The 25,204-nt window shown below is 41.6% G+C and overlaps 1 protein-coding gene across 2 annotated transcripts in view; it reads right to left on the bottom strand.

Annotated features, from left to right (window-relative positions):
• The window catches only part of ADGRL4 (adhesion G protein-coupled receptor L4), a 117,307-nt gene that overhangs the window by 30,253 nt on the left and 61,850 nt on the right, over positions 1-25,204 (bottom strand). For both annotated transcript variants that reach the window (XM_069981510.1, XM_069981509.1), the window contains exons 5-10: positions 21,136-21,206; positions 19,801-19,980; positions 19,529-19,712; positions 12,787-12,903; positions 4,088-4,290; positions 1,478-1,657 (exon numbers count right to left, since the gene is read on the bottom strand). In XM_069981510.1, coding sequence (XP_069837611.1) covers positions 1,478-1,657; positions 4,088-4,290; positions 12,787-12,903; positions 19,529-19,712; positions 19,801-19,980; positions 21,136-21,206 — 935 coding nt within the window. The remainder of the gene's footprint in view (positions 1-1,477; positions 1,658-4,087; positions 4,291-12,786; positions 12,904-19,528; positions 19,713-19,800; positions 19,981-21,135; positions 21,207-25,204) is intronic.

The following is a 25,204-nucleotide window of genomic DNA, read 5'->3' as shown; positions in this document are numbered from 1 at the left end:
TTTTTATAGCCCCAACTTAGTAATGGAATCCGTCTATTAGACGGCTTCCACTACTAAGTCTATAAAGTAAAGAAATAAAGACAAGACACAAGTGATTTTTTTTTTATTCAAATAAAAACACCCCTCATTGACCATTTTATAAAAAAAACACACCAAACAACCGCTGGTCATCGACGTAGTCCATGGAATCCGACGTAATCCCCAGGATACCGATATCTGAAAAACAAAAAGGGAGAGACACACAAAGAACACACAAACAGGAGCACAACACCCATCATTGTGAGCGGTGTTGTGCTCCTTACAGTATGCATCATCTTTACAGATCGCTGCTTACAGTCTGGCCCCCAAGGGGTTAAGGGAGGATGTATTGCATCCCCCTTAACCCCTTGAGGGCCAGACTGATGTCAGACTGCACACATCCCAGCAAGGAAGGGGTTAAGTGACCCCCCTTCCTTCCTGGGATGGGTGCAGTGCAGGGGAGGGGGTGGGGAGAGCTCTATACTCACCCCGATGTGTCCTCTTCGCTGGTCCGCAGCACAATGAAGTCACTGTACTGCGGACCGGCTCATTATATGTGCGCTCAGCCGATCAGCCAATCAGCTGAGCGCACATATAATTCTAAATGTTTCTTCTAATAATGCTATTGTCATAACATAATTAGAAGAAACATTTGATGTTTTAATTAAAGTAAAGTGATGATTAGTACAGAATGCTCTATTACCGGGAATATGAATTAATGGCTTATGGAGCTTCCTGTACTAATTAATATTTAATTAATAAAACACATTTTCTTTGTAATAAAATCAGTTTCGTTGTTCAATTATTTAATTTAAACCAATCCATCATTGTGCAATTAAATATACTGTCAAAAAATAAATATATATATATAAATATACATTTATGTATATATATATATATATATATATATATATATATATATTTATTTTAACAGTATATTTAATTGCACAATGATGGATTCGTTAGAATTAAATTATTGAACTACGAAAGTGACTTTATTACAAAGATTATGTGTTTTATTAATTTAATATATTAACTATTAGAGGCATCGGCATTCGGCATCATTGCCGGCTATTTTTGAAGTACTCCGTACGGACCGCCTGTCAATCCACGGCCGCATTTTCAGCCGCAAACAATGGTCTTGTTCATTTTTTACGGGTCCGTTGACGATCGGGCCGTAGATTCATACATAGTGTGCACTGTGCAGCCGTATATCGTATACTTTCCAGCGTACGCATGAACCGGAAAAATCCGGCCGATGATTTACCGCCCGCAATACAGCCGCACAGATACAGAGTGTGAACCTAGCCTAAAGTTGTATACACTATACAATATACCTTACACTATACAGTTATATACACTATTATACAGTTGTATACATTATATAATATACCTTACACTATACAGTTGTATACACTATACAATATACCTTACAGTATGCGGTGTGACAGCTCCTCACCTGATTGTGACTCATTGGCGACATCAGAATAGCGAAATGTGTGAGGTGGTTACATTTGCAGGACGTATGGCTAATGTTGGAGTACTCCACCTCGCACCCCTCCGTAGACCACTCTCCCTGCAGTGATTCGGGGGCATATTTCCAGAATGCACACTTTGCTGTTTCTGTTTCCATAGACGGCTGAAAAAGTATAAAATAAACGGTTAAAGATTTTCATGTTCAAACAATAATCTATAGACACATTGGGGCAGATTTATCAAACATGGTGTAAAGTGAGACTGTCTCAGTCGCCCCTAGCAACCAATCAGATTCCACCTTTCATTTTCCAAAGAGTCTGTGAGGAATGAAAGGTGGAATCTGATTGGTTGCTAGGGGCAACTGAGCCTGTTTAACTTTACACCATGCTTGATAAATTTACCCCATTATGCCTAATTCTCCCTCCATTGTACGTTCATGGGCTCCTAAATCCAGCCGAGGCCTGTCATGGATAAGGCACGCAAGTCTATAGGTTGTGTCCATAGACTTGAAGCTTAGCTCCATTTAAAGGGGTACTACGAAAAAAAAAATGTTTTCAAATCAACTGGTGTCAGAAAGTTTTACAGATCTGTAAATAGTCTTCCAGTACTTATCAGCTGCTGTATGTGCTACAGGAAGTGGTGTATTCTTTCCAGTCTGACACAGTGCTCTCTGCTGCCACCTCTGTCCATGTCAGGAACTGTCCAGAGCAGGAGAGGTTTTCTATGAAGATTTGCTACTGCTCTGTACAGTTCCTGACATGGACAGAGGTGGCAGCAGAGAGCACTGTGTCAGACTGGAAAGAATACAACACTTCCTGCAGCACATACAGCAGCTGAAGTACTGGACAACTATTTACAAATCTGTAAAATTTGACACCAGTTGATTTGAAAACATTTTTTTTTTCGTAGTACCCCTTTAAATGGTGCTAAGCTTCAAGTCTATGAAGAGAATACTTTTAATAGAAGTAAATTACAAATATATATAACTTTCTGACCCCATTTTCTTCTTCTGTAGAGTACCCTTTTAAGTGAAATGGCGCAATATCAGCTAGAACTCATAGACAAAGGAGGCGCTGTTTTTGGACTCCAGACCCTGTACCCTGTATTCTGTATATAAGTTCTGCATTATCTAGTGTGCTCTGTGCCATATCCACTTAAAGGGTTTCTGCAGGATCACTTCTAGAATGTTCCATTCTCCAATCAAGTTTCCATAGAAAAATAAGTCGTATCAATTACAATGATAAGTAGAATCCTGTTGACTGAAATGGGAATGAGGTGGTTTTCGGCACAGCGCACATGCGGTATAGCGGTATAACAGGGAGTCGGATCTACAGCTCACTCCGTGCCGGTGGAATTAATACTGCCTTATCTCTCGGAGCCGATTGCGGATGAACATAGACAACAGGCTTGTTTTTATTTTACTAAGCATTAAAGACAATTGTAATTTGGCGGCGTTGTTGTGATTTAGCAGCCGCTACCATACGCCGCTTTATTATAGTCTGCCGGGCTGATATCATTATCGGATTGTGCGCAGAGTCGGTAATTATATACATTGAGAGATCTCATTCAATGAGGATTATTTACCTATGTACAGAGAGGAAGAGTTACAGCCCTCATGTTCTTTCATGTCTTTCTATGGGACAGGTTTAATTTGGTTTTTATTATCACCATTAGGTAGATAACGATTGCTGACAGATTGCTTACCGGCTATTTAAAGGGGTCGTTCACCAAAGATTTGTTTCTTTCAAATCATCTGGTGCCAGAAAGAGACAAAGATTTGTAATTTACGTCTATTAAAAAATCACAAGTACTTATCAGCTGCTGTATGTCCTGCAGGAAGTGGTGTATTCTTTCCAGTCTGACACAGTGCTCTCTGCTGCCACCTCTGTCCATGTCAGGAACTGTCCAGAGTAGTAGGAAATCCAGTGAAGTAAAGAAGAAACTGCGACAACTCACCGTTCTGTAGCACATTCTTCTTTATTGATGAAACGTATTGATGAATGAGAGGACGTACACATGGACATACAGTAGGTAGCGACGATCGTTTCGTATGAACTAGCCACACTTCATCTGGCAGTAGGAAATTCCCCTTAGAAAACCTCTCCAGCTCTCCAGACTGGAAAAAATACATCACTTCCTGCAGGACATACAGCAGCTGATAGGTACTGGAAGACTGAAGATTTTTTAATAGAAGTATATTACACATCTCTGGCACTTTCTAGCACCAGTTGATTGAGCTCTGCTACATCTGAGGATGCTTATACTGGGGTCATGTGATGCACATAAGTGAAAAAACCGACACAGATGGAAAAGCGGATGCAATCACGGATGGTTTTTCCCGAATTACGGATTTAGCTAGCGGACTAAAATCACTGGACGTGTGAATGAGGCCTTAGCATCTCTTCATACCACATTTAGCAGTGGAAGTTCAAGGTTTCCTAATATATATATATATATATATATATATATATATATATATAGGCATCTGGTCTATGGAGCTGTGTGATACAAGCACCAAGGGCATCGCTGACACAAAAAACACAACAGTCAATGTAACGGGATACAATAGAAAAGGACGCAGACATGGACCCACCTCTAAGTGCTTCAGGACAAACATGATCTTGTCCAGTTGGTAAAGCGCCGGGGGATTGGAGTCGATCACTGCTGCGATTACCGGTGAATTTACTATTTCACTTGCCTCAAAGTCGTAGTCATTTTCCGTTGCTGCTTTGTTTTCAGGGGATGCGAGGAGAGATCCGATACTGTCATACCGCAGGAAGACAATGCTGATGGTACCTGGTAACAACAAGACGTGGCAGTCAGCAGATGAAAAGCTCACTATATATATATATATATATATATATATATATATATATATATATATATGCATATAAGGATTCTGCCTGATAATATACAAGTAATAACATTTAACCATCCATTTCTTCTAAATAAACTGGTTTCAGAAAGTTATCTAGATCTGTAAGTTACTTCTATTTAAAAATCTCCAGTCTTCCAGTACTTATCAGCTGCTGTATGTCCTGCAGGAAGTGTTGTATTCTATCCAGTCTGACACAGTGCTCTCTGCTGCCACCTCTGTCTATGTCAGGAACTGTCCAGAGCAGTAACAGATCCCCATAGAAAAACTCTCCTGCTCTGGACAGTTCCTGACATGGACGGAGGTGGCAGCAGAGAGCAGTGTGTCAGACTGGAGAGAATACACCACTTCCTGCAGGACATAAAGCAGCTGATAGGTACTGGAAGACTGGACAATTTTATATAGAATTAATTTATAAATCTGTAAAACTTTCTGACACCAGGTCTATAGGTTGTGTCCATAGATTTAAAGCTTAGCTCTATTTAAAGGGGTACTCGAAAAAAAAAAATTATAATAATAATAATATATATACAGTATATATTTTCAATGTTTTTAATTCTATTTAAAATTGTCCAGTCTTTCAGTAATTATCAGCTGCTGTGTGTCCTGCAGGACAGTCTGACACAGTGTTCTCTGCTGCCACCTCTGTCCATGTCAGGAACTGTCCAGAGCAGGAGAGGTTTTCTATGGGCATTTGCTGCTCCTCTGGACAGTTCCTGACATGGACAGAGGTGGCAGCAGAGAGCACTGTGTCAGACTGGAGAGAAGACACCACTTCCTGCAGGACATACAGCAGTTGATAAGTACTTAAAATCGAAGTAAATTACAAATCTTTGTACTTTTCTGACTTGTAAGACAAAACTTTTCACCTACCACTACAGAATGCAGATGATTCAGAGTTCTGTGTCAAAAATTCTTCTTTGACTATTTTAAAGATATAGTAAAATTATACCTAGAAAGTATACCTGCATGTTCAGGACAAGTTTCACACGGGAGGCAACACTATTACTGGTCATTCTATAACTTGTAGATGGAGTTGTTATGAGATTAACCTGATCGATTTACAATTATCAGCTGTCCATGAGCTGGAGGTTTAGACTGGCTGCTATGATGTCTCCCATTGAGCGCACACACAAAGAAGAGATGATTCTGCTTTCCTATACCTCTGTAGCACACCCTTAGAAGTAGCTTTAGTATTGAGGCCATTAAAGAGCAGCACTGAGTAGTGTAAGCTGTGAATATGCACTACATGTAGAATATACATATATGTGATATATAACACTTATTACAAGCTGCAGCTCTGTCTGTGAGTTTCTCCCCAGCGAGTGGATCAATTAGATGAAGGATTTTATCACTTTTTACAGAGTTTATGATACATTTAGGAGGGAGGAGTAAAAGAGCCTGATAAATAGAGCAAGGGGCATTTTTGTCTGATAAGATATATAATTATTTTTACATTCTTTTGTACATACTATGATATTAATATTTTTTTTTTGGTGGCAAAATCAAACGACCAAGAAAACCGAAACCCACCGTCTCTTCCCATACGCTCACTCTCCTCAAGTAGCAAATCAGCCCTGTTACGATGCAGCCATTCCCTTGGTCGTCGACTTGCTCTCTCTAAATATTGCATTATTTTATAATTTAGCAATTATTTAAATACAGATAAAGGAATCTGTTCCTATTTGTCATGCTGAGAGCTGGCGGCTCCCCGCCGTGAAATGGATGTGATTGCCGGCATCTAAGTCTGCCAAATAATTACTCTTTTTGTCTGATACTTTTATTCGGCTCTTTCGTCTACCTTCACAAACGCGCTAACAGTAAATACATGTATATTCCCCCTAAATACACGGTGGATGGTTGTTTGCCTAATTGCACCTAGATTAATACTAGAGGGGGCGATTTGACAAATGCTGTCAGGTCTAGCATTGCACTGCGCTCATTTATTCAGCTAATACTATTTTAATGAGCTGTGGCACATTTCTTTGATTAAATCGTTCTTTAAAGTCATTTGCTCTGGCTATTAAGGAGCGAGCGAGCAGTGTTATTCACCTCCATTGTCATTGGTATTCACAGCCAGGATCAGGCTGTCTGAATTGCTAAAGAAAACAATGTACTGTACACAGGTGTCTGTGTGCTGGATGAAATGTGTGTGTGTGTGTGTGTGTGTGTGTATATATATATATATATATATATATATATATATATATACATACACACACACAGTGGTACCTTGGTTTAAGAATAACCTGGTTTAAGAGCGTTTTGGTTTAAGAGATCACCGTTTTTTAAAATTATACCTTGGTATAAGAGCATTGCTTTGGTTTCAGAGCTCCCTGCACTGGGTGGGAGGGGGAGTGGGGGAGGGGCTTGGTCTGCATAGCGGGGTCTACAGCCCTGTACTCTGACCCAGGAAGTCTCCCTCACCTTCCAAATCATAGCAGATCCACTTCAGGCTGCGGCTTACATCAGGGGACAGGACTGTGGGGGTAATCTCTCCATAGCTGTAACCCCTCTCTCCCCGGACAGAGAGTGCTGCATGTATGTGCCCACATCTGCCCTGCTCATTCCTTCATGCTCCCTGCAGTCTCTGTCCACCCTGGTGTTTCCCCCCCCTCTCCATTACTGTACAATAACTTATAATATCACAGATTATGCTGTTTCTGAATGTTTGTTTCACCTGTTTTACATGTTATTCAGAATAATAAATCATCATTTTTTAAGTGTGGAACCAATTGTCTGCATTTCAATGATTTCTTAAGGGAAAATTTGCGTTGGTATAAGAGTTGATTTGGTTTACAAGTGCATTCCCGGAACGAATTATGCTCGTAATCCAAGGCACCGCTATCTATCTATATATATATATATATATATATATATATATATATATATATATATATATATAGTCTACCTATATATATTTGTTAATTTTACAAGTACTAATTATTAACCCATAGCTGCACCAGGACGTTAGTGAACGTCCTGGTGCCGCTATGGGAGTTCAGAGGGGGGTCACGCGGCGACCCCCTTCTAAACTGCCGCGATCCCAGGTGCCGCATGTAGCCCGGGATCGCGGCTATTAGCGGGCACAGTCCGATCGCCGTGCGGCGCAATTGCGGGCGGGGGGGGGGGGGGGGGGGGGAGGGGGGTCGATCTCCGCATCCATCCAGGGCCAGGGTCTGCGCCGTAATGGCGCTGATCCTGGCTCGGCATTCTATTGCTTTCGGCTGCAGCAGCCAAAAGCAATAGAACACCGATCTCATGGATTCATGCAATATAACATAGCATGGATCTCTATGAGAGATCAGAGTGCATATACTAGAAGTCCCCCAGGGGGAATAACCCTAACCCCAGGGGGAATAACCCTAACCCCAGGGGGAATAACCCTAACCCCAGGGGGGCTTCTAGTATATGTGTAAAGTAAAAGAAAAATGTATTTTTAATAACAGAAAATCCCCTCCCCTAATAAAAGTCCAAATCACCCCCCTTTTCCCCATTTTATAAATAAAAATAAATAAACAAACATGTTTGCTATCGACCCGTGCGTAATCGCCCGAACTATTAATTTATCACCTTCCTGATCTCACACGGTAAACGGCGTAAGCGCAAAAAAATCCCAAAGTGCAAAATTGCGCATTTTTGGTCGCATCAAACATATATTTTCTTTAAAAGGTTTTCATTTTTTACAAGCCATCAAATCAAATAAAAGTTATACATGTTACATATCGTTGTAATCGTAACAACTCAAGGAACATATATAACAAGTCAGTTTTACCCTAGGGCGAACGGAGTAAAAACACCCCCCCCCCCCCCCCCCCCAAAATAAAAAAAAAAACACAATTTCACCACACATATAATTTTTTTCTGGTTTCCCGGCACATTTTAGGCAAAAATTACATCTGCCATAGCAAATTGCATTTAGTTGTGCAAAAAATAAGGGCTCATTTGGGTCTCTAGGTGGAAAAATGCAGGCGCTATGGCCTTATATACACGAGGAGGGAAAAACGAAAACGCAAAAATGAAAACTGGCTGTGTCCCCTAAGGGTTAAAGTTTTATGTGTATATTATGTTTTTATTAAAATAAATATAAAAAATTAAATATATATATATAAAAGCAATGTAGTTGTTCACACAACATCAAAAATAGAGACCAGGCGGCCGATTTTGATCGTTTCATCGGTTATTGCCGTGATCTAACTGACTGCAATGGCAATGCATTGAAGTTAATGGAAAGACGGACGTCCAATGTACACAATGTATTGAATAACAGACGTTTTTACCGCGGACGTCAAAATAATGAACATGATCATTATTTTCGGACGTCTTTTGCAAACAGCGGACGTTTTTTATTAGTTGTTCACACAGTTATTCTTTTCTCACCGTTCTTTCTCCGTTTTTACTATTCAATTCAATGGACTTTTCAATTAAGCCGCATCCAAAGGCCAATTAGTAACCAAACTAAAATAATGTGCAAACATGGGGAGGCCAGACAGCTAAATGACGTCTGTTATTTTAGACTCAAAATAACGGACTTCATTTTAAATGGAGCTCAAAAGACGTTGTGTGAACATAACCATAATGTGTATATTATGTATGTCTATCTATATTTTATACATATATGTCACAATACTTGATTCAATACTAATATGAATTATTATAAATAAAACATATTCAAACATGGTGTAAAGTAAAACTGGCTCAGTTGCCCCTAGCAACCAATCAGATTCCACCTTACATTCCTCACAGACTCTTTGGAAAATGAAAGGTGGAATCTGATTGGTTGTTAGGGGCAACTGAGCCAGTTTCACTTTACACCATGTTTGATAAATCTCCCTCTTCATAATCCTATTACACATACTGTCCACCTACTTTTGGACTACTATATATATATCAATAATTAGTATTTGGAAAATCAATTAATTTGGAATATTGTTGACCCTCCCCATCCAATTACTTATGTTCCATCAGTAATTCGTGTAATTAACATTCTTACCACATTGCTTTGTAATAAACCAAATTATTATCAAAGTCATAAAGGGAAACAGGCTGGGTTCTCCTGCTGCCGCTATAGGGTGTTCATGCCTTTGTTACTGTCACATATGGCCCTATCCCAATTAACACAATGATATAAGTAGAGGGGTCACTGCCCCAGAGAAGGTCAGAACGCTCTTCTCCTGCTGCTGTCATTATTCCCATCATATTCCTGGATACAGCCTTGTTCTTCCTTTGCTCGCTGTATGACATTATCCTTGTATCCTGTAACCCTATCCTCATTAATAAGATCACATGAGTGAAGAGGTCACTGCCCCCCTACAGGATCAGCATACTCCTCTCCTGCTGCTCTCCTCATCCCTATCATCCGATTGGCTACATGTTGCTCTTTCTCTTCTCACTTCATGACACTTTTTCTGCCCTGTACTTAATATAATCACATGAGGGATCAGGTCACTGCCGATCAGATGATCAGCACGCTCCTCTTCTGCTGCTGTCTTGACTCCGTACAACATCTAATTGGCCGCAGAGCGTCCTTTCTTTATTCACATACAGTATATTGGTCAGGTGTAACCTTATCCATGTTAATATCATCATGTAAGTGAACAAGTCGGTGCACCCTACTCCGCTGCCGTCATTACAATCATAGGGGTGGTGACAGTGTATTTTCCCTCTACACACTTCACCACATTATTCTTGAATCATGTAAGATTAATATAATCACATAAGTGAACAGGTCACTGCCCCCCCACAAGATCAACATATTATTCTTCTGCTGCTGTTTTATTTATACTCACTCACTTCTTGACATCATCACCGTGACATAGTATCCTCATTAACATAAACATATAAGTAAATAGGTCACTGCCTCCCACAAAATCAACACAGTCCTCTGCTGCTGCTGTCTTCATTCCCATCATCCTTTTAGCTTCACTCTCTATCTTTATGATCATTCGGTCACTGCCCTTCACAACATCGGCACACTCCTCCTCTGCTGCTGCCATCATTCACAGCATTTTATTGGCTATGTTATACCGACCTACTGGGAATTTGCCCGGTCCAGCAGATTACAAGTCCGGGCCTGCCAAAGTCCCCACTAATCCAACTGGCCATATAATGATTCTTTGGCCATTCGTTTCAGGTGAATTATAGAAGCAGAGACTCCAGTCAAAGGCATTGCTCCTGCACATTGAGTGGCAAAGCATGCACTGTATGCCTAGTCGGCTTAAAGCTTGTGACGCTACCCAGAGGCAATCAACAATACTGTATGCATTACCATTCATATCAACTAGTATGTTCTCTGGAGTCTGGACTCTACTCCGGGCCCACCATGCATTACAATTTATATTCAATAGTATGTTCCCTGGGTTCTAGGCTCTGCACCAGGTCCACCATGCATTACAATTCATACTCAATAGTATGTTCCCTGGGTTCTAGGCTCTGCACCAGGCCCACCATGCATTACCTTTCTACTCACTAGTACGATCTCTGTGTTCTAGGCTCTGCAACGGGCCCACCATGCATTACCTTTCTACCCACTAGTATGACCTTTGGGTTCTAGGCTCTGCACTGGGCCCACCATGCATTACCATTTATACCCACTAGTATGACCTCTGTGTTCTAGGCTCTGCACCGGGCCCACCATATATCCACTAGTATGTTCTCTGGGCTCTAGGTTCTCCACCAGGCCCAGCAAATGTGTGCGACCCCTTGGAGGTAAGTGGGGATGTTGTAGGCATCACCACTTACAAGTTGACCTCTGGGTCCAGATTAAAGCGACTCTGTACTCACAATCTGACCCCCCAAACCACTTGTACCTTCGGATAGCTGCTTTTAATCCAAGATCTGCCCTGGGGGTCCGTTCGGCAGGTGATGCAGTTATTGTCCTAAAAAACTACTTTTTAACTTGCAGCCCCGTGCCCTACGGGTGTGGCTTAGAATATCTGTGCCCTAACTTTGTACCACCCCTCCGACCCTCCTCCCTACCCTCTTCATCATTAGGAATGCCACTGGAACATTTTCTCCTGTCTGAACATTGTACAGGTGTCTTAACAATCCAGCCCATGTGCCGTGCTGACACAGGTGGGGAATAGGAGACAATCTGCCTGGAGTATTCCTAATGATGAGGAGGGCGGGAGGAGGGACAGAGAGTTTGTGCTAGCCTAATGCAAACACAATCGAGGCCACGGCTGTTGGGCACAGGACTGCCAGTTTAAAAGTTATTTTTTAGGACAATAGCTACATCACCTGCCGAACGGACCTCAGGACAGATCTCGGATTAAAAGCAGCTATCCGAAGGTACAAGCGGTTTGGGGGGGGTCAGATTGTGGGTACAGAGTCGCTTTAAATCCAATGGTTGATTTAAGCCAATTGACCTGAAACAGTGTTCAGCATATTCGCCCTGCCTACTGTAACAGTACCAAGACCCACTAGAGGTTTCGTTGGTCCAGTGTTACCATATTTGTGGCTGGAAATTGATTCAAACCCATTGTAAAACCTATCCTGTATATATTCTATATCTATCTATATCTATCCTCTGTATATTCTATATCTATCTATACCTATCCTGTATATATTCTATATCTATATATATATATATATATCCTCTACATATTCTATATCTATCTATATCTATCCTCTATATATACTATATATATATCTATACCTATCCTCTGTATATTCTATATCTATCTATACCTATCCTCTATATATTCTATATCTATCTATACCTATCCTCTATATATTCTATATCTATATATATATATATATATATATCCTCTATATATTCTATAACTATCTATATCTATCCTCTTTATATTCTATATCTATCTATATCTATCCTCTATATATTCTATATCTATCTATATCTATCCTCTATATATTCTATATCTATCTATATTTATCCTCTATATATTCTATATCTATCTATATCTATCCTCTATATATTCTATATCTATCTATATCTATCCTCTATATATTCTATATCTATCTATACCTATCCTCTATATATCCCATATCTATTTATATCCTTCCTCTATATGGTATATTTTATGGTCCTATAGTTATTACTCTACAACCTATAAGAAGTAACGGCTCAGTATAATTAAGAGCAGGGACAGCCATCCAAACTCTCTTCATGTTATTTTTTAATGAAGAAACGGAAAGTTTAATTACATTACAATACGCCGTACAAAATAGCATAATAAACAATTACACGTATTAATGACGCTTCCCCTTTAATTACGGCCCGTTAATGTGCCCGTTACTTCTGCGTTCGCCTCCATTTGCATACAAACATTTAGATCATTAGCCTTTTCATTGCAAATGGAATATCCGAAGCCTTGTTTAACCCCATAAAAACCTACAGCAAATTGTTCTAACCTCTAAACAAGAAAAAAAAAACAAGACGTCAGCTCGCTCCTCACCATTAGAAGACGTAGCCTCTTTTTTCTTTGGAGAAATCTTGATGTAATCTCCTTCCATAAGAGCGTGCGGGTGAATGTGCTTCATGTGGTTCGAGTCAAAGGTAAACAGTTTGAGAGCTGCAAAGACAGTAGAGGAATTGCGCGTTACTGCGGCTTTTGATGAAAATAATTATGGTAAATATATACTGCTCTTAAAATAGGAACGAGAGGGAACAAGTCTTAGAGCAGTAAACGTTCTGGATTCTTGGAAGACGAAAAAGAACATTCTGTATCAACGAGGTATATTAAAGCGGAGCTATTTGTATTGTCAACAAGTTATCGGGGGGTAATGTAACTGAATTCACGGAGCGTATTCTTTGTTTCTTGTTGGTTTTATACCTCAGGCCTCAGGTGTGGAGGAGATATCAAGGCACATGGATGGGGCCCATGCCCTCCAGATCCATAGACAATCCATGAGCTCTGTTTGGCACCATAGTTGTATGGACATATAATATAGAGCGCCATTGTGGAAATTGTTTAGTGTGCCACCATATGAAACACTTCTCCGAAAATAAGACCTACCCCAAAAATAAGACTTAGCTTAATATTCCAGGTTTTATGGAATAGGGTTGAAATATAAGCTAAGCCCTACTCCGAATATAAGATAGGCCCTAGTTACAGTCAGTTGACCAGATTTCTGACACTGGGTGCTGATGTACAGGGGGAGGGGGGGGGGTATACAGTATGAGGACTACCTGCAGAGGGGGATGTATACAGTATGGAGGTCTAGCAATAGGGGAACTTACAGTATAGGAGCCTAACAGTGGTACATACAGTATGGCAGCTAACTACAAATCGTATAGGGGCCACTGGGCCACAGTGTAGGGGCATACCGTGTTTTTCCAAAAAATAATACCGTGGCCCGGGCTGCTGCACACTGGTATTGAGGCTGCTGGTGGGCTTCTGGTGTTTGGGGTTGGTTTTGTCACGGTGGCCAGAAGTGACAGTACCCACCCCCAGACAGACGGGCACCGGTCCTTTGGTGGAATGGTTGTATTGTAGCACGGTCATGTATATATATGAACTGGGCATATATGACGTCTTTCTGCCCCACCAGTTTGGAGAATGCCAGGTAAAGTAGTACGAGTCCTAGGTCTCTGTCTCTAAGTCAAGCTCTTACTGAAGATTTCCCCAAGTGGATGAGTGTTTGTCAGTAAGATACATCGGCACATAGCAGCTTTGTCTTACTGGGGATCAGTCCCTTTTCCTTTCTTCTAGGGGGTGATTGTCCTGATGTTTTGAAGATCCACGACATACTGTAGACAATGGTGTTCCAACCCACGGTTACCCCACTCCTAAGGGCTTAGCACTGCATACTAGCAGTCTCTCTCAAGGGAAACAGGCCCTCTCTCTCCTGGCTGACCCTAAAACTCCAACTAGGTCAGAACCTAGATTCCAACTCTAACAAGTCAACTCTTTCTGAATAGGGAATCCATAATCTATAAAGGGTGGTGTAACAGGAAGAAAAGAAAATATAGAAAGGACAGGATAGAGTGTCTTGCATCTGTGATTGGCTGAACACAGACAAAGCTAAACCTTGACACTGCAGCTGTGCACAGGGGAAAGTGAGACACCTAGTGGTTGGAGGTGAAATTCACAGCTCCCAGCTCTTGGTGTGATACCTGACAGAGTTACTTTCTGAGGGGCGGTGAAAAGCTTAGTGACCCCTGTACTGGGACACCACAATAAAACCTACCCCAAAAATAAGCTGTAACTTTTTTCAAAGGTAAAAATAATATAAGACTATTTTCGGAGAAACAAGATATGAGATTTCCATAAGGAAACCAGGGTGCATACAGAAAGTCCAGCATATAAAGCAAGTAATCCGGTGTGTCTCTGACTTCTGCCTTGGATTTCCTGGTGGATTTGTCTGCCCTTTGGCTAAGCCCTACACTCTTTTATATACTTCTTTAGATTCATTATTTATCCGTTTTATATACTGATCTTACATTGGCAAGTGACAACCCCTTAAATCTTGGTTAAAAGAGTCCACCCTGAGTGGGTTACCAGGGTCTTGCTGCTGCCGCATTCCCGTCGGAGCGCTCACTGTATAAAGCGAAAGTGTTTTGTGCACATCATAATATTTTAATAGGACAGGAAGTTAGCTGAAATGCATCCTGCTGGATCGAAATATTAGAATGTGCATGAAATAAAGTGAGTGCTAGGATTTTCATATTTTTAACCCCTAGCTAAGGGAGTTCAGAGGGGCGTCGCGCAGCGACCCCACTCTGAAATGCCGTGAGTCCAGGTGGGATATGCAGCCCGGGACCACGGCTATCAGCGGCCCTGATTGCCATACTCGCTTATTAAGTATTAGGATGCAGCTGTCAAAGTCACCCTTCCCTAGTGGTCTAGTGGGGAGATCACCCCCCTCCCCCCGCAATGCGATTGGGGAGGGGCGATCCCCGCAACTGCACCAGGCCAGGGTCTACGCCCCGCAACTGCTCCAGGCCAGGGTCTGCGCCGTAATGGCGCTGATCCCGGCTCGGTATTCTATTGCTCTCGGCAGAAGCAGCCGAAAGCAATAGAGCACAGATCTCATTGATCTATGCAGTATATCTATACTGCATAGATCTCTATGAGAGATCAGTGTAGTTATACTAGAAGTCCCCCAGGGGGAATAACCCTAATCCCAGGGGGAATTACCCTACCCCAGGGGAAATAACCCTAACCCCAGGGGGAATAACCCTAACCCCAGGGGATATTACCCTAACCCCAGGGGGAAATAACCCTTACCCCAGGGGGAATTACCCTAACCCCAGGGAGGAATAACCCTAACCCCAGGGGGAATAACCCTAACTCCAGGGGAATAACCCTAACCCCAGGGGGACTTCTAGTATGTGTGTAAAAATTTTTTTTTTTATTAATAAAAATCCCCCTCCCCTAATAAAAGTCAGAATCACCCCCCTTTCCCCATTTTATAAATAAAAATAAATAAATAAACATGTTCGGTATCGCCGCGTGTGTAATTGCCTGAACTAATAAATCATCACATTCCTGATCTCGCAAGGTAAACGGCGTAAGCGCAAAAAATTCCAAAGTGCAAAATTGTGCATTTTTGGTCGCATCAAATCTAAAATTTTTTTTTATAAAAAGCGATCAAAAAGTCGCATATGCGCAATCAAGGTACCGATAGAAAATAAACATCATGGCGCAAAAACTGACACCTCACACAGACCCATAGACCAAAGGATAAAAGTGCTTTAAGCCTGGGAATGGAGCGATTTTAAGGAACTTATATGTTTTTTAAAGGTTTTAATTTTTTAAAAGTCATCAAATAAAATAAAAGTTATACAAGTTACATATTGTTGTAATCATGTATAACAAGTCAGTTTTACCCAAGGGCAAATGGCGTAAAAACAACCCCTGCCCCCCAAATAAAATAAAATTGTGTTTTTTTCAATTTCACCACACATATAACTTTTTTTCTGGTTTCATGGCATACTTTAGGCAAAAATTATGTCTTCCATTGCAAAGACCAATTAGTGGCGCAAAAAATAAGGGCTCATCTGGGTCTCTAGTTGGAAAAATGCAAGTGCTATGGCCTTATATAAACAAGGAGGTAAAAAGGAAAGCGCAAAAATGAAAACTGGCTGTGTCCCCTAAGGGTTAAAGAATCTATTTTCTATCTATATATAAAATAATCCTGAGATTTTGCAGTTCTCATTCTCACCACTGGGGCTAAAACTAAGCTGAGACTTCCTGTTGTGTCTGTGGTGATAAGAGGAGGCTGCTGTAAAGTGATCTGTACAGCATTGCAGCGTCATGTGACACCAGTAGATAGAGGAGACAGTAGCAGCTCCCCTGTGGAATCACCTCTTCACAGGTCACAGAGCGTGCTCAGTAATGTTTCACATTCATTTCAAGGGGACAGAGTCTGTCTGTTGTCATCATCTATGTCCATGAGTCTAGCTGTTTAGAACAGCTCAGGAAATATGGCCACCCCCTATAACAATGTACCAAAAAGTGAAATAGAAAAAGATTACCACAGAATGAAGAGACCATTGAGGTGCTGTGACCTTTCCTCCTCCTGATCAGTAAGGGTCCCTATACTTTGGATGGTCCATCAATGTTTGGCCAAGGACGATCCATTTAACCCAATATTTGTCAACTACATTTTACTATATAAAAGTTTTTAAACCTTTTTTGTATTTTATTTTTGAGTCTTATTTTTTTTTTGTCAGATCTCACTTTATGCCGTCAATTTCCTTCATATTGCGCAGAATCTCTCCACCAGTCCAGGGACTGAATTAAAGTAAGAGGAACATTGATTGCAGTAAATTGCCGAGAGAGAGAGTCAAGGCTTTGAGTGCGGCTTAAGCCCTCGCAGAGTCCACCTTGTTTTTTGTACGTTACCATGGTAACCTTTGACGGGACCGTTCGCCTATTCTCCTAACCTGTGGCTAACCCTTTGCTCACCTCGGCTCTCCCATAACCAGAGATTAGGATCCAATCTGTAGTTATGGTGATACACGGGAAGGCAAACAAAGACATCCACTTTTCCCATATTGGATATTAGCCGATGAGCCGTTATATAGCCGTGTTATTCCTACACATTACCGGGCAATATAAAACCGCAGTCGTCCTGAACTCCTCACATTAACAATCCACTCCAGTGTATTTCTATAATCTCTCGCTAGCTCCCCCCGAATCGGGACTTGGCAAAGAGAATTATTTCTGTGTCTCTTTCTATTTCTGTGCACAAAGCCTTAAAATGACCCCAGAATGATATCACTGGAAATGATGGCGGAAAGCGGAGACTAATAGAAGCCCGAGGAGGCCTGAGTGGAAGCAGAGGTACTAACAGTGCTTTGATGTTACGGCGCCCATGTGGTCCTATCAAATGTGGCCCCATAAAGTGGATATATGTGAGGAATTCTCAGAAGTCGTCCATTCAGATCCCTGTTTATTAGCTGGAAATGAAACCAAGAGCCGCCATTGTGGTGGTGGAGAAGACTCAGAAACACTTTCATTTATAATAGTGGGGGATATCTGTAGGGCTTAACTACATATTCATGATGTATAAACCATAACAAGGTCTTCAGGGTTAGGCTAGGTTCACACTGCGTTTTCAGCATCCGTTTAACGGATCCGTTTTTTTTAACGTCCAGAAAAATAGGGTCAGCAACGTTTTTTGGTCCGTTTTGGTCCGCCAAAAAAAAACGGATCCGTTTTTTTTTTATAATGGAAGTCAATGGAAAAACGGATGCACACAAATGAATCCGTTTTTTGCAATCCGTTTTTCATGCGTTTTTTGAAAAAAACGGATGCGTTAAACGGATGCTGAAAACGCAGTGTGAACCTAGCCTTATCTAGATAATGAGGTCTTGACCTAAATATTAGTGATGAGCGAATAGTGAGATATTCGAATATTCGATATTCGTACGAGTATCCCGCGAATATTCGAATATTCGATCGAATATTCGATCCCATTAAAGTCTATGGGAGCAAGTATTCGATTAGTGAAAAACATCTATTTGACCATTTGGAGGGTAAAACCGGAAGCTGGGGGATTTGAATGCTTATCAAATATTTATCGAATATTCGAATATCTCACTATTCGATCGGATGTCTATTCGATCGAACAGTATTCGCTCATCACTACTAAATATCTAACATTATTAGAAGTCATGACTGACTAATTGTGACTATTTATATGGAGGAGGAAAGGAAGGAAGGGATCGCATAGATAATAGATAGAATATCCAATCGAAAATACTGCAGCACACCGTAGTAGAAGTGAAAAAATAAAGTGATTTATTCAATCCATACAGCAGGTAATGCGACGTTTCAGTCTCTACACTGAGACTTTTCTCAAGCAAGTGGATAGATAGATAGATAGATAGATAGTATATGGGGCAAAAAGAGCTTTATTCTACATGGGGGTTAAAGTGGGCTTCTACTTCTTAGGGTGGCAAATAGGGCCTAACTACTATATGGGGGAAAAATTGAGAATTTACTGTCTGGCGACCCAGAGGAACCTTAATACTATGCAGGGGCACAGAGGAGGCCTAATACTATACGGGGCACAGAGGAGGCCTAATACTATACGGGGCACAGAGGAGGCCTAATACTATATGGGGGCACAGAGGAGGCCTAATACTATATGGGGGCACAGAGGAGGCCTAATACTTTATGGGGGCACAGAGGAGGCCTAATACTTTATGGGGGCACAGAGGAGGCCTAATACTATATGGGGGCACAGAGGAGGCCTAATACTATAAGGGGGAACAGAGGAGGCCTAATACTATATGGGGGCACAAATGAGGACTAATACTATATGGAGGCACAGAGGAGGCCTAATACTATATGTGCTGAAGCAAGGAACCTAAATGAGTTAGATAGATAGATAGATAGATAGATAGATAGATAGATAGATAGATAGATAGATAGATAGGAGATAGATAGATAGGAGATAGATAGATAGATAGACATGAGAAAGATAGATAATAACAGATAGATAGATAGATAGATAGATAGATAGATAGATAGATAGATAGATAGATAGATAGGAGATAGATAGATAGATAGATAGATAGATAGATAGATAGATAGGAGATAGATAGATAGATAGATAGATAGATAGATAATAGATAGATAGATAGATAGATAGATAGATAGATAGATAGATAGGAGATAGATAGATAGATAGATAGATAGATAGATAGATAGATAGATAGATAGATAGAAGAATTTTCCTCACCCATGTCACTGGCATCCACATCCAGCTGGGTCGTCTTCTGGAAGTTCTGTGACATATCTATGGCCAGCTGCTCGGTGGTGTGCAGAAGTTTGGTTATACTTTTTTTTCTATTCTCTTCCGTTAACTTCATCCAAACTGTAATTTTATCCTTTTCAACAAAGTTGTTCACGGTGTTAACAAAAGTCTGCAGAATAAAGCAAGGCCTTATCACACCGCCCGCTGCCGTTTACTATTCACTCTTTACACAGGAATGTCAAGCCGGAATCGCTTACCGTAATGGTGGTATTAGTGAGAGTCTCTTTGTTTGGTGCTGTCTTATTTAAAGTGCTTAGCAGTGGAGAGGAAGCAGCGAGCACTTCAATATAGGAAATCACATCCACGGGCAGGAGATCTCTTGTCGTACTTTTCTGAATCTCCTTTAGAATAGCTATTGGCTCTTTGATGGTGTTGACCTAAATTAGAGATGGAGACATAAGAGCGAGCAAGGCCGCAGCCGTTCTCCATGTCCTGGTATTTTTAGACCGCGCTCTGCTATGAAGAAGGTCTCACAATTATCAATGCATTAACCTGCATAAACCTGGCTTTCTGCATATAATAACATATTACCGGTGTTAGGGTTTTAGCAGCAAGAGCAATTCAGAAGATTGGGGTGCGGGCTGCCATGGAGGGAGGGACTGTAAGTGTTGTAGCCACACTTTGTCCCCCTGCCGCCCGGGCCCCATAGCACCTGCATGGTCTGTCTCCATGTCTTCAAGTACATTTAAAAAATTGTCGCAACTGAGTCAATGTTTAAAAGGGAATTACAGCTGATTTATTTTTTTCTTTTAAGTCAACTTGTGTCAGAAAGTTATGTAGATTTGTAATTTTCTTCTATTTAAAAGTCTCCAGTCTTCCTGTACTTATCAACTGCTGCATGTCCTGCAGGAAGTGGTGTATTCTTTCCAGTCTGACACAATGCTCTCTGCTGCCACCTCTCCAGAGCAGGAGAGGTTTTCTGTGGGGATTTTCTACTTGGACAGAGGTGGCAGCAGAGAGCACTGTGTCAGACTGAAAAGAATACATCACTTCCGGCAGGACATTTAGCAGCTGATAAGTACTGGAACAGTTTAGATTTTTAAATAGAAATAAATTACAAATCTATATAACTTTCTGACACTAGTTGATTTAAAAGAAAAAAATAAAATAAAAAATCACCAGAGTTCCCCTTTAAGCTTATCATAGAGTCCTTATATTGGGAATCACAGTGATCGCCTGTAATCTGTAATTTCCCTGCAGTGCCACCACAGGAGGAATGAAGTATTACAAGCCTCCACTGAAATCCATGGCTTCTTTATATAATATGCAGAGGAGCTGGGTGCTCAATAGTAGGAGATAGTCTTCCTGTAATAGATGTGTATGTAGAACAGGTCACCCTCTCCCCATCTTATAACTTTTTGTAGATATATTTTCTATGGCTAATTAAGTAAATATGGATTATATCTTCCATAGATGCTATACAGACATGGCGTCATCTTATAAAGAGGTCAGGAGACTGAACCACTAGAGCGGAAAGCTTTTCCTTAGAGACTAGTCTAGAAGAACAGAAGGATAGGATAACTATACATTACCCTGCTAATTGTTTGATTAATGCTGGCTGAGATGCACCCATCATCCAGATGACACTTAATCTTCACATTTTCTATAAAGAAGAAAAAAAACATTATGAAAATAAGCCATAAAATCCTGAATCCTGAAATGATGTCTAATTAATGGTTATAGATTTCACAGCATTAATAAATCTATGCGAAGCTATGGCAAATAATGAATGACATTAATGTATGTGTAAATGAAGGGGGGGGGGGAAAGAGGTCAACCTAGAGGAATAGGTGGGAAAGAGACGGAAGAGCAGATGTAGCCGAGGATGCTCTGTTATTTACCATCAGGTCGTAGGAGAGATCTTCTTTCTGACATGGTGATATTGTGATAGCTGTGATTTACAGAGTGTAAAGTGTAAGAAAACATTTCTCACTTAAAGGAGAAGTCCGGCAAAATTTTTTTATTATTAAAGTATTGTATTGCCCCCAAAAGTTATACAAATCACCAATAGACACTTATTATGGGAAATGCTTATAAAGTGCTTTTTTCCCTGCACTTACTACTGCATTAAGGCTTCACTTTCTGGATAACATGGTGAGGTCACTTCCTGGATAACATGGTGATGTCACTTCCTGGATAGCATGGTGATGTCACTTCCTGGATAACATGGTGATGTCACTTCCTGTATAACATGGTGATGTCACTTCCTGGATAACATGGTGATGTCACTTCCTGGATAAAATGGTGATGTCACTTCTTGGATAACATGGTGATGTCACTTCCTGGATAACATGGTGATGTCACTTCCTGGATAAAAAAGGGTGATGTCACTTCGTGGATAACATGGTGATGTCACTTACAGGATAACATGGTGATGTCACTTCCTGGATAACATGGTGATGTCAGGGCCCGACTCCCAGAGCTGTGCGGGCTGTGGCTGCTGGAGAGGATGATGGCAGGGGGACACTGAGGGAAACAGGGCACTGGAGGGACACTGAGCATCCCACTGCCATCATCCTTTCCAGCAGCTACAGCCCACACAGGTCTGGGAGTCGGGTTGTGACATCACCATTTTATCCAGGAAGTGACATCACCATGTTATCCAGGAAGTGACATCACCATATTATCCACAAAGTGACATCACATGTTATCCAGGAAGTGACATCATCATGTTATCCAGGAAGTGACATCACCATGTTATCCACGAAGTGACATCACCATTTTATCCAGGAAGTAAAGCCTTGATGCAGTAGTAAGTGCAGGGAAAAAAATCCCTTTATAAGCATTTTCCGTGTACATTGTACATTGGGGATTTATATAATTTGGGAGGGGTGCAATGCAATATAAAAATTTTCACCAGACTTCTCCTTTAAGGTGGATGCCAAATGGTGGCTCTTTAGAATATTGATATATGCTTTGTGGTTACTAAAGATGAGCAAAGCCGGCTTGGTAGGCTTTGGACAAAGTTAAACAGTCTTCTGTCTGCTCCATGTAGAAGGTGAAGGGAGCCCAAGGACTGTCTGGAAAACATGGATACAGCCAGAGGCCATCAGTAGGATCCATGTTTTCCAGGTGGTCCTCGGGCTGCCTTCACCCATCTCCATGGAGCGGGCAGACAGAGGGATTCAAAAACCGATAGTTTAGCTTCATCCAAAGAATAACCAAGTCAAATCAGCCAGGCTAAGCAAACCACCTTCCCAAGGCCATGTTCACACAACATATCTTTTGCATAAATTGCAGCAGTTGTTGCAATTTGCAACAACGGACGAGATTTATGCAAAAGATACGTTGTATTTGAATTAAAGGACAAGTGCCATGAAATACTTTTTCCCAGTAATTGAAGCACATTACAAAGTTGTATAACTCTGTAATGTGCTTCAATCACCTATCTGCCTCCCTTCCCTGTCTTTTCCCCCCTCCATCCCCCACCAGGAAGTGTCCTGACTCACACAGACCTAATGACTGTCGTCACCGTCACCAAGCTCTTCTCTCAGCTCCTTCTCCTGTTACACTAGCCTCCCCCCTCCCCTGCCTTGTCAGGTGACTCAGCTTGCTCAGCTCCCATTGGCTGAACAACTGCAAGCCATCACTTGGACTGGGGAGGGGGGGCTGCTGTAACAGGACCTAGAGCGGCCCTCCTGCTGATGACTCATCCTCACAAGAAGGAGCTGCCTGGTGACGGTGACAGTAATTAGGTCTGTGTGAGTGAGGACACTTCCTGGTGGGGGGTGGAGGGGGGAAAAGACAGGGAAGGGAGGCAGATAGGTGATTAAAGCTCATTAAAGAGTTATATAACTTTGTTATGTGCTTCAATTACTGAGAAAAAGTTTTTCATGGCACTTGTCCTTTAATGAAGTCCCGGATGGAGCATATACACATATGATGTGTGATCCCGGCCTAATTCTGTATGGTATAGTTCTCCCTTGTATTGGACACCAGTGTTGCTCTCATCATAGAGTAATGGGCTACATAAGATCTATAAAGTCCCTATTACACGGAACGATAATCTTCTGAATCAGGCTGATTCGGCATATTATCGCTCTATGTAATAATGCAGGGCCAACAGCTGATTCATGTGTAAAGGGGGAGGGGTGTTTCGAGGCGGTGGAGGTTAAGGGGCAAGGAGTGGTTGGACCATAATAAAGAAGTGATACTTACCTGTCCCGGTGCCTCCTCATCCACAGCTCCAGTGCTAACGGTCACCCATCAGTCTCCTGCAGCACCCAGTCCTGTGACATCACAACCTGACTCAGGAATGCCTGCTCAGAAAATCAGTGACTGAGGCGGGAAACTTCTGCAGTCACTGACTGGCTTAGCCGGTAGTTCCTGCGGCGTCATGCCGATACAGGGATTGGGAGAAAACAGGGCTGCGGCTGTGGGGGCACCAGGACGGGTATGTTTCACTTCATTATTATGTCCCACCACCCCTTGCCCACCTTTTTTTTTTTTCTTCTTACATTTGACTGCAAAATCCTTAGGACCCTATGTCCAATCTAGTCAGTGATATTGGATTATGGTAAGAGAGGATCCAATGTTACTACAGGCATATATTTAATAGAGATGAGTGCAACTCAAGCATGTTTGAGTCCCATCGTTTGGCATTTGAATACCGGTGGCAGAAGAAATTGGATGCAGCCCTAGGGAGTCCAGGAAAACATTGTTTACAGACTCCCTAGGACTGTTTCCAGCCACCAGTATTTAAATGACGAACCATCAGACTCGGGCATTCTGGAGTTGCACTTAAAGGAAAAGTCTCATGGAACTACACAAACTGCAGGCAGGCCGGTGAGGGCAGGAGGTCAGGTTAAAAGAAAACTCACTGCCCAACCTGGCCGATGCCACAATGGTCAAAAAATAGGATTAGTCTTACCGGTAAGACTGTTTCTTCGAACCTTCACGACGGCACCATAGGAGGATGGGTTGTACCCTAGGGACAGGAAAAAGCACGAGAGGTTAAAAGCCCCTCCCTTTCCTCCCAGCACCAGTGCCTTTATAACAACCAATAGCACCACGTGAGTATCATATTAACATACAATACTAGGGAGGGATACTGGTGCCGTCGTGAAGGTTCGAAGAAACAGTCTTACCGGTAAGACTAATCCTATTTTCTCTCCTCACCTTCACGACGGCACCATAGGAGCAATACCAACCATTACTCTTAGGGGGGGACCACAGCCTGTAGCACCTTCCTGCCGAAGGACAGATCTTCCCTTGACTGCAGAAGTAGTCTATAGTGTCTTGAGAATGTGTGGGGGGACGACCATGTCGCGGCCCTGCAGATCTGTTCCAGAGAGGCCGAAGCCCTTTCGGCCCATGATGTGGACATCGCTCTAGTAGAATGAGCTCTTATATTAATGGGAGAAGGTAGGTCTTGAGCTTTATAGGCTTCTGTTATTGAGTCTTTTATCCATCGGGCGATGGTACTTTTTGAGACTTTTTTCCCTTTGTTTTTTCCCTGGAACTGGATAAATAAATTTTGATCAGTTCGCCAGGGAGCCGTAGTTTCCATATACTGTAGGACTGCTCTTCTAACGTCTAGAGTATGGAATTTTTCTTCTAATGAATTTTTGGGATTTGGACAGAATGATGGAAGGATAATGT

This window comes from Dendropsophus ebraccatus, chromosome 8 (genome assembly GCF_027789765.1).
Source record: "Dendropsophus ebraccatus isolate aDenEbr1 chromosome 8, aDenEbr1.pat, whole genome shotgun sequence".
In the NCBI taxonomy this organism is placed as follows: Eukaryota; Metazoa; Chordata; class Amphibia; order Anura; family Hylidae; genus Dendropsophus; species Dendropsophus ebraccatus.
Note: the sequence above shows the minus strand (reverse complement) of the source record. Positions and strands in the feature narration are given on the sequence as shown.